Source organism: Ochotona princeps, chromosome 9, assembly GCF_030435755.1.
Source record: "Ochotona princeps isolate mOchPri1 chromosome 9, mOchPri1.hap1, whole genome shotgun sequence".
NCBI lineage: Eukaryota > Metazoa > Chordata > Mammalia > Lagomorpha > Ochotonidae > Ochotona > Ochotona princeps.
Window position 1 is genome coordinate 71,601,230 of NC_080840.1, and position 10,935 is coordinate 71,612,164.

The 10,935-nt window shown below is 39.6% G+C and overlaps 1 protein-coding gene across 2 annotated transcripts in view; it reads left to right on the forward strand.

Annotated features, from left to right (window-relative positions):
- OSGIN2 (oxidative stress induced growth inhibitor family member 2) overlaps window positions 1-8,366 on the forward strand; it is a 29,713-nt gene extending 21,347 nt beyond the window's left edge. For both annotated transcript variants that reach the window (XM_058668776.1, XM_004598104.4), the window contains exons 5-6: window positions 2,392-2,483; window positions 6,318-8,366. In XM_058668776.1, the coding sequence (XP_058524759.1) occupies window positions 2,392-2,483; window positions 6,318-7,350 (1,125 nt within the window). In that variant the 3' untranslated portion in view covers window positions 7,351-8,366. The remainder of the gene's footprint in view (window positions 1-2,391; window positions 2,484-6,317) is intronic.
- The last annotated feature ends 2,569 nt before the right edge of the window (window positions 8,367-10,935 follow it).

The window sequence follows — 10,935 nt, forward strand, 5'->3', positions numbered from 1 at the left end:
TGCTCAGTATGCAGACAAGCAGAAGTTATTTCTAGGTTTAAGAAAAATTAGGTGTCAACTTATCAGTTCTTCACTTTATAGCCAATTTCTTGCCTGTATGGACTATCTATGTGTCTTTGCCTCTAGTTACTTCGCTCATTCATGCCAGCTTATGTCACTGGTTTTTCACTGGCATTGTTTTTTGTTTGCTTGTTTGTGGGTAATTGAGTTTTTTGATAAAGGGGTTCAAAATTTCTTTTTACTCACCTCTGCAAAATTTGGGAGTGTTGTTACCTTTCTTATCCAAACAAGTTGTATTTGGTCATTGCTTTTCAGTTACATTTGTAGACTTTTTTCAAGTTGATTCTATAGAATTTATTTCAAGGGGAATTATTCTCTTCATACTCCATTTTCCCTGGCTTCTGGATTATCTCATCCTCTTGGATGGCTTGCATATTGACACTGATTAAGTCTCAATCAAAATCCCTAGTCCATACTGATCTTTATCTTAGATATGCTCTTCTGATCATTCCTCAGTTGTCCTGGCTCAGTATGTCTAAAACTATCTTTATCATCAGATGGCTTCAATTTTATAACTGCCGTGTAGTTATTAAACACATAACCTGAGAGTCACAGTTGACTTCTTTATCTCCCAATTCAAGATAATTATCAAATCTTCATTCTTATAAACATGCTTCTTCCTATCATAATTGTAATTTTGCTAATACTGGCCACTGTTAATTTGTATCCAATGCAAAACCTTCAAGTTTCATAGACCAAATTCATCTATTAAGTTTTCTTACCTTTTCTTTTTCTTTTGGTAATACTATTTTCTTCAGCATGCTTATGATAAGGAAGTTCAAGTTCACCTTCAAGAAAGTTGTAGTTACAGTTCATTGCTGTAAAGGGATGCAGATTAGTATCAGCAAAAAGAAGGGGTTCATGGGACAAAGTCAGGGGGAAATGTAGTGTATGCTTCCAGTGTATGCTCCTAGTGGAGTCAGATGTGACTATGCTTAGATCTCCCAACAGCAGTGTGACAAAGCATTTGAAGAGTTGCCACCGCTAAGAGCTCACACATACTGGGTGTCCACGGAAATTTTGTGACGTCAGTCATGTCCAGACCAGCAGTGCTCATATGGCTGACCTGGGCCTGTCAGACCTCTGCCTCCTTGTGCAAAAACTGGTAGTCAACATAATCCCATTGTCAGGCTACACTCAAAACCCACATTCTTTGCCTAGTGATCTATGTACCATCGCATATGATGCCTGACGGGGCCTAGCATATATTAAGCGCTCTGTTACAATTATTATGATAATATTCTTCATTTGCAATACTGAGCTATGTAAGAAGAGTCTAAAGAATTGGTTGAAAGAGACGATTGAGGTCTTTGGGCTAGGAGCCTTCGGCCCTTGCACTTGTCTTGTTTGGAGTTGAGCAGAGCAGAAGCAGGTTGAGGGAGCTTGCAGAGCTCTCTTCCCAGACGGCAGCATAAGCTGCACCACTGAGGTTTCTCAGGCAACCATTTGTAATTCTCCCTTCTGAAGAGATGCTGCTGTAGCCAAGCAGCCTGCATTACAGAAGCATACTGATGGGGGAAGTAGAAGGGAGGGTGATTTTTGTTGCTAGTTTTTGAAAATTTGTTTACTATTCAAAATGAAAAGACATCTAGAGCTTTGGTAATTAATGAACATTTATTTTAAAAAGTGAAAATACTGATTTGTTCCCTTAACATGCAGTCTGCCTCATGTTGATCATGGGCCAAATGTATGAATATTGTGTAGGCATTGGTGATACTGTAAATTCATATGATATATAATTATATGAAACAAGACATACAATGGATAGTACCAAAGGCTGAAGTATAAAAAAGCTTATTGGAATAAAGTTTTGGAGGTTATTTATACAATCATTTGTCTTTATAGTCTGAACAGTTGTACATTAGGTGGATTTGGCTCTTTAAAAAAAATCAGCGTTAGAATTTAACTGTGTTCAACCAAAATGCCCATCAACAGAGGATTGGATAAGAAAGCTATGGTTCATCTACTCCATGGAATACTACTCAGCTATTAAAAAAAACAAAATGCAGTTCTTTGTGGCCAAATGGGCCAAACTGGAAACCATAATGCTAAGGGAAATGAGCCAATCCCAAAAGGTTAAATACCACATGTTTGCCTTAATTTAAGATGATATGATGTTATGTATAACATGTTATGTTTTGAATGTTATATGTTGTGTATAAACTAAGATTGAAGTATAGGTGAGGTGGTCACAGAAGGTGACTGGGAACTCGCATTTACTTTTAACATGTTGGTTACTCATTACTATGTCAATTAATTCCATAATGATGTAAATTTTTAAAAAAAAAAAAAAAAGAATTTAACTGTGTTGTTTGACTGCACTTTCAATAGAATATGGAAGGCTCCATGTTGACAATCAGCTTCGGAAATTGGATGGAGCTACCTGGACTTAAATTTAAGGATTGGGTGTCCAGCAAACGAAGGTAAGAAACTGAAACTCTTGTTCATTTTTAAAACATTTATTGTTTTTATTTATTTGAAAGCCAGAGGGAGAGACAGAGAGGTTTTCCTGTTACTGGTTTACCTCTCCGACGCCCACAGCATCTGTGACTGGGCCAAGCAGAAGCCAGGAGGCTGGAGCTCAGTCTTGGTGTACCCAGAGTGTAGCAGGGCCATGTGCTGGAGCCATCATCCCCTGCTGTCTCCCTGGGAGCCTCTCAGCAGGAGGCTGGAAGCAGAAGTACAGCGAGACTTGAACCAAGGCGTTCTGATAAAAGGATGTGCGGCATCAAAACTGCCCTGCCAGATGCTTGCCCCACATTGACGTTCTCCGGTATGTAGTGAAAAAGAAATGGTGGGAAAGTAGCAAAATATTTGTGAACTTGTATGGATATCTTTCAAATAAAAATGATTCCCTGAAACAATTACAGTCTAGTTTCCCTTTCAGAGATGCTAAAAAGCCAACCACTGGGTGGTTTCCTGTGACTTGTCATCGCCCCCTCCGGTTTCTTTCTCATCCCGTGCACACAGCATTTTGTGCACGTTCACAAGTGTACATGTCACTTCGTGTGTGCCTACCTCATGTGACTATCTAAAGTGTTTGGCTTTCAGGGTCTATTGTTTAATAAGTTAAAGTGAAGTATACTATGGTACATAATTTTCTACTTGAGCTTGTAAGCAAATATTTAATGTTAAACTTTGTGAGTTTTTTACTTGTTTTTTTTTTTTTTTTTGGAGGGTGGGGAAAAAACCCACAATTTAAAAAGCAATATTAGGAGGTCTGTAATTTTAAGCAAAGTAAATACATTTGGGTAAGAATTACTAGTTCAGAGAATGCACTCTAATTCGAGTATTAATAGAAACAAAACAGGAACTTAAATAACTTTTGTTAGAACAGAGATATAGGGCCCAGCACAGTAGCCTAGCAGCTAAGGTCCTCACCTTGCAGGCTCCAGGATCCCTATGGGCGCCAGTTCTAATCCCAATGGCCCCGCTTCCCATCCAGCTTCCTTCCTGTTGCCTGGGAAAGCAGTCGAAGACAGCTCAAAGCCTTGCACCACGTAGCATACCCAGGTGGGGTTCCTGACTTCAGATTGGTGCAGCTCTAGCCATTGTGCCCACTTGGGGAGTGAATCAGTGGATGGCAGATCTTCTTTTCTGTCTCTTTTCCTCTCTGTATATCTGACTTTCCAATAAAAATAAATCTTTAAAAATAAAACAGAACAGAGATATAAATAATTACTCGATTTCCTGCTAGACAAAAACCTTGCTAACTCATGAAAATTTTCCTTAATTTGAAGAGATTTAAGGAGAAAAAAATATAGGTCATCATGGGTAACTAGGACTGAGACTGTCAAAAATTTGTTTTATTTAAAAAAGGAAGTACATGTATTCAGTTGAAACAAAATTGCAAAAATCAGGCAGTCTGTACAAGTTTTTGTTTCTCATAATTAAGCAGCTGAAATTGCATAACACATTCTTGGTGAGAAATGGAAAGTTTTATTTTCATGCCAGAAGCATTTATTTTTTAAATTACACATATTGCTTTAAATAACATGTAAAAAAAAAATCTTAGGATTGAGTTCTAACTATACTTTCTAATATTGAAGCCCTAGACAAGCAACTTTAGCAGTTAATTTCCTGGTCTGTATTATGGAAATAATAGTAGTAACTATTCTGTGGATTTCCTGTAAAAGTCACACTAGACATTCTACATCTTTTAGATTTACTTGTTTATTTGAAATACAGAGGGAGAGACAGAGCTCTTCTATCCACTGGTTCACGCCCTTTGTAGCCAGAGTGGCCAGGGCTGAACCAGGCTGAAACCAGGAGCTTCAGCTAGGTCTCCCCCATCTTGTGCTGCTTTCCCCAGCCAGTAGCAGGGAGCTAACTGGAAGTTATCACAGCAGTGACACTAACCGGTACTCTCCCACAAAGCTGTCCCCAGCATTTATGTCTTAAATACAACCACTAGATTCAAAAGAGAAAATTCTGTGAACTTCCAGTTTCAAGTTATAATCACTTATGCCAAATGGTTTTATTTTGTTTGTTTTAAAGATTTGTTTATTTTTGGGCCCAGCGGCGTGGCCTAGCTGCTAAAGTCCTCGCCTTGAACGCCCCGGGATCCCATATGGGCGCCGGTTCTAATCCTGGCAGTTCCACTTCCCATCCAGCTCCCTGCTTGTGGCCTGGGAAAGCAGTCGAGGACGGCCCGATGCGTTGGGACCCTGCACCCGCGTGGGAGACCTGGAGGAGGTTCCAGGTTGCTGGCTTCAGATTGGCACAGCACCAGCCATTGCGGCTCACTTGGGGAGTGAATCATCGGACGGAAGATCTCCCTCTCTATCTCTCCTCCTCTCTGTATATCCGCCTTTCCAATAAAAAATAAATAAATCTCTAAAAAAAAAGATTTGTTTATTTTTATTGGAAAATCAGATTCTCAGAGAGAAAGATATTCTATCCACTGGTTCACTCCCCAAGTGACCGCAATGGCCCGAGCTGAGCCAATACAGAGGCAGCAGCCAGGAGCTTCTCATGTGGATGCAGAGTCCCATGGCTTTGGGCTGTCCTCGACTGCCTTCCCAGGCCACAAACAGAGCCAGAAGGGAAGTGGAGCAGCCGGGACACGAACAGCACCTGTATGAGATCCTGGAAGATGCAAGGCAAGGACTTCAGCCACTAGGCCACTTTGCAGGGCCCTGGACAAAGAGGTTTAGAGACATTATTGTCTTAAATTAAAATGGGTAATGAAGCTGCTTTAAACTGCTCTGTATGAGTAGGAAACCACGTAAAAGGACTACACTGTGGTGTAGTGAGTTAAGCCACCGCCTGTGACACCAGCATCCTAGATGTGCAGTAGGTTTGAGTCTTGGTGGTTTTTCTCATTTTGCTCTCTGCTAACTCGTCTGGGAGAGCAGCATAATACGGGCTACATGCTTGGCCTCTGCAGCCCACAGGGGAGACCCAGATGGAGTTCAGGCTTCTGACGGTGGACTAACCCAGCTCTTGGCTAGTGCAGCCATTTGGAGAATGAACCAGCAGATGGAAGATTTTGTTCTCTGTAACGCTGCCTGTCAAAAAGAAAAAAAAAGCAAAATATTTAAATGTACTAGGCATATTATGATTTTGATTAGTAGAAGACAGAACATTCTTTTAGTCATTAGGAAACAGAAAGCTACTCAGTAAAACTCATGTTCTCATACATTAGACCTGTAATAACTCAACAACTATTCAGTGGAGTACAATCATGAAATATAAACTAATTTTTACCAGTTTTTAATACATTTATTTAACAACGGGTTTTGAAGTAGGCAATGAATGTCCCTGTAGTCACAAGCACACATTAAATGCCATCTGTCCTCAGAGGACTCCTGCTGATAAAGCTAACTCATTAACATTTTTTAAAAAAGAAAACCAGGCCTCCTCTGTAAAGCGTTAGGACAGTTTAGAAACAGGCAAGTTAAAAATGTATAAAAGCAGTTACGGCGCAATAGCGTAGCGGTAAAGGTCCTCACCTTGAACGTGCCAGGATCCCGTATGGGTGCCAGCCCAAAGCCTTGGGACCCTGCACCCACCTGGGAGACCCAGAAGAGCTCCTGGCTCCTGGCTTCAGATTGGCTCAGCTCCAGCCTTTGCGGCTGCTTTGGGAGTGAATCATCAGACAAAACATCTTCCTCTCTGTCTCTCCTCTCTGTATATCTGCCTTCCCAATAAAATAAATAAATCTTTTTTTAAAATTACAAAAGCTTGCTACAGGGAGAAGATGTAATAATCATGGAGGCTAAAAGTACTGTCCTCAAAGAATATTTCTTTTGCAGGAACCTAAAAGGAGATCGAGTTATGCCTGAGGAAATAGCTCGCTACTATAAACATTATGTGAAGGTCATGGGCCTTCAGAAGAATTTCCGAGAGAATACTTACATAACCTCCGTATCAAGACTCTACAGAGATCAAGATGACAGTGATGGTCAAGATGGAGATGTTTCAGCAGAGCATTTGCAGATAGAAAAGTCAAAATTCATCAAAAGAAACTGGGAGATCAGGGGTTACCAGCGGATAGCAGACGGTTCTCATGTTCCCTTCTGCCTCTTTGCTGAGAACGTGGCTCTTGCAACCGGGACACTAGACTCGCCTGCCCATCTGGAAGTTGAAGGGGAAGATTTTCCCTTTGTGTTTCATTCAATGCCTGAATTTGGAGCCGCTATAAACAAAGGAAAGTTGCGTGGCAAAGTGGATCCGGTGTTGATTGTAGGTTGTGGGCTTACTGCAGCTGATGCAGTGCTGTGTGCTCACAGCAATCATATCCCTGTGATTCATGTGTTCCGTAGACGAGTAACTGATCCAAGCTTAATTTTCAAACAGCTCCCCCACAAACTCTATCCTGAATACCATAAGGTCTATCACTTGATGTGTACTCAGTCATATTCTGTAGACTCCAGTCTTTTATCGGATTATACCAGTTTTCCTGAGCACCATGTGCTTTCCTTTAAGTCGGACATGAAATGCATTCTTCAGAGCATCTCTGGATTGAAGAAAATATTTAAGCTGTCTGCAGCAGTAGTGTTGATAGGTTCTCATCCTAATCTATCCTTTCTAAAGGAGCAAGGATGCTACCTAGGCCATAACTCAAGCCAGCCAATCACCTGTAAGGGTAATCCTGTGGAAATAGACGCATATACCTATGAGTGTGTTAAAGAAGCCAACCTTTTTGCACTGGGCCCCTTGGTTGGAGACAATTTTGTTCGATTTCTAAAGGGAGGGGCACTTGGTGTTACACGCTGTTTAGCTACAAGACAGAAGAAAAAACAGCATTTATTTGTTGAACAAGGAGGAGGAGATGGGATCTCTTAAAGCAAGTTTATAAATAAATGGACAGTTTACCATTAAAGATTTTTAATAATGGTTTTGCAGTGTACTGGCTTGAATTGTCTGGACTTGAATTAACTAAAGCCTCAAGCTATATAGTAAATTCATTTTTCAAAGTTACCATAACTTGGTGTTCTGATTTATATATTAATGCATCAAAGATGTTACCTTTAGGCAAACAGAAACACTGCCAACTTGATGTACTTTAAGCTTTCACTTAAATATTACTTTCTCTCAAGGTGTGCTTTCCTAATGGTCATTTTGGGGGCAGGGTTGTTTCTTATTTGATTCAGAAATACTACCACAGTAAATCTATCAAACCACACAGTCATTAAATGAGAAGTTGTCTTCACTATATATTGGAACACTTTGCTGCTCAAAAGATGATTCAGGGCCAGCAGCATCCACTTCATATGTTACTTGTTAGCCATGGAGAGGCTCAGGCCCCACAACATTCTTGCTGAATCAGAAGCTGCATTTGTAGTGAGATCCCCAAGGGTTATATATGTATGTTCATTTAAGTTGGAGACACTCTGGCTTAAGTGGAAATCAGATAATGTATATATGCTAGGGATGGCGAAAGGGCAGGAGGTATTTACAACTCAGGTTCTATTTATTTTGAAATTATCAATTATATTTATTAAGAAATGTAATGGCCTTCTAAAAATATTTTTATTGTTGGGACTTTGACACGTACTTCATACTCTTACAGTAAGTTGAACATTCCAGCAGTGTGGGTATATGCCTTGGCATCTAAGAAACCAATACATTTTTTCAGAGACTTTTTTCTCTGATCACTGTTAACATCACATCAATCTGGTTTTGCAATTCAATAAATTGTGAATGGAACTATTTATTTGTGTGAGCATTGAGTTCATTTCTATCATTGAAACTAAACTAAGAATGGTAAGTACTTATGAAATTGTAATACTGTTTGGATATTTATAATTTTAAGAGCTTAAAATAAAAAATACGAGTTAAAATTTTCATTCCCAAAATGATTATTAAAGTTTTCTTTCCTTTTTTAATACTAAATTTTTGTATTATTTTGTATTATTTAATATTAAATTTTTGTACAGCTCTGGGGTTTCCCTTCCCCTCTCCAAATCCCACCTCCCTCCCCCCAGTGATTTCCCCTAAATCATTACAATAGCACAGTCCCTCATAAACAGCCATAAGTCCATCATTCTGCAGGTCAACTGGATACTGACACTGTAAGTATGGACAATGGCAGAGAGTCCAGCATCCTGTTGTAAAGATAATATTTAACAGTTTTATTGGGAGTCCATCCTTGATGTAGAAGTAAGAGATGCATACTGCATTGCATTTTCACATCTGGATATGATAGTCTTACTGTACATCCCCTTAACAGCCATAAAATAAAAATTAAAGGAAGAAAAAAGAATTAACAACAACATGAAATTAAATAACATGCTACTGAATGACCAATGTGTCACTGAAGAATTTTTTTTAAGAGATGTATTTATTGTTATTACAACGTCAGATATACAGAGAGGAGAGATAGAGAGGAAGATCTTCCGTCTGATGATTCACTCCCCAAGTGAGCGCAACAGCCAGTGCTGTACTGATGCGAAGCCAGGGACCAGGAAACTCTTCCGGGTCTCCCAAGCGGGTGCAGGGTCCCAAAGCTTTGGGCCGTCCTCAACTGCTTTCCCAGGCCAGAAGCAGGGAGCTGGATGGGAAGTGAAGCTGCCGGGACCAGAACCAGAGCCCATATGGGAGGGCGAGGACTTTAACTGCTAGGCCACGCTGCAAAAAAAAAAAAAAATTGAAACAAATGATGCTACTGTATGATCTATGAGTAGAAAATTAATTAAAAAAAAAAAAACTTTTGAAACCCCCTGAGATGTAGCAAAAACACTACTGAAAGGGTATTGATTTTACATTTTGCATAGAAGGTTGACATATCCAAGATAACGTGTAATATTGTTTGACCACGGGAAATGACAAAGTAGTTTACACAATGATAGTTGCACTAACCTGTTGTAATTGTCTTGATTTGTGTTTAAGTGTGCTTAATTTCTATTTTCATATACATTGCCAGAAGTTTCAGTATAAAAAAGTCTTCTCCAGTTCTCTTTTGTAATTGAATATGTCAGTCCACAGTCATATCATGGTAGTTATTTCATCTTGGAATGTATTCCTCGAACCTCTGATTCTAATTTTTCACAGAATTTTAGAAAGTGGGCCTAAAGGGGAACTATTTTGGATATACTTTGTTATGCTGTGTGATCAGTTAGCTAGGATCAAATTTATCTTAAGTATAATGGTTTAGAATATATTAGCTTTTACTAAATTTTTTCAGAAGAATTCTTACACTCTTGATAATGGCATACCTAAGTCAGTTCAATTTGAACTGTAATCCCTTTTCCTATAATGACAGTGATTTTCAAAAACTATTTGCACACCTTATTGAAATGGTCTTACATCTTATGACTGCACTTGAGTCAATGATGTAATGAGGAGTCACAAAGACAAGGATGAGTGCACATCACGATACAGAATGTTTGCTAATTCTTCTTTTATTATGTTTTTGGATTTAGTGATACAATGAAGGTTGCCTTGAATGCAAAGAAAAAAAAATTGCAAACTTAGTCTTAACACAATGCAAACCATTTCTTCCTTATTCAAGTCTAGCTTTGTATTTGGGCAACAGACAAGATTTAGTTACAGCTTCAGTGTTATTTTTTTAAGATTTATTTTTAAATTTTTATTGGAAAGACAGATTAACAGAGAGAAGGAGAGACAGAGATAAAGATCCTTCATCCCCTGAAGTGGTTCACTCCAGAAGCGGCCACAAAAGCCATAGCTGAGTTGATCAGGAGCCAGGAGGCTCCTCCAGATCTCCTAAGTGCGTGTAGGTTGGCAATATTTTAGGCTGCCCTCAACTGCTTTGCCAGGCCACAGTCAGAGAGCTGGATGGGAAGTTGAGCATCTGGGACACCAAATGGCACCCATACAAGTTCCCTTCGAATGCAAGGCTAGGATTTAGCAACCAGGCTATCACGTTGGTCCACAGTTTCAATGTTTGAGCTAACCTGAGTATATGAACCTCATACAGCTTCACTTTTTGAAAATGAAGAAATTTTTATCAAGCAATATGTTACCATAGAACCACATTTTACTTAATGCATGCAAAAAAAATCAATCCTCAAGGTATGTAAACATACTATGTAGAACCTAGTGCGGTAGCCTACTGGCTGAAGTCCTTGCCTTGTACCTGCCAGGATCCCATCCAGTTCCCTGCTGATAGCCTGAGGAGGCAGTCGAGGACAGCCCAAAGCTTTGGGACCCTGTGCCCAAGTGGGAGACCCGGAAGAAGGTCCTGGCTCCTGGCTCTGGATCGACTCACCTGTGGTCGTTGAGGTCACTTGGGGAGCGAATCATCAGATGGAAGATCTTCTTTGTCTTCCTTCTCTCTGTATATCCAAAAAAGAAAAAAAAAATACTATGTAACCTTACAGGCAGTGGTAAAAAAAAAAGTCCTAAATAAATATTAGATAAAAGTAACTTGTGCTAAGTCCCTGCTTGTGAAACACTGAAGATCTC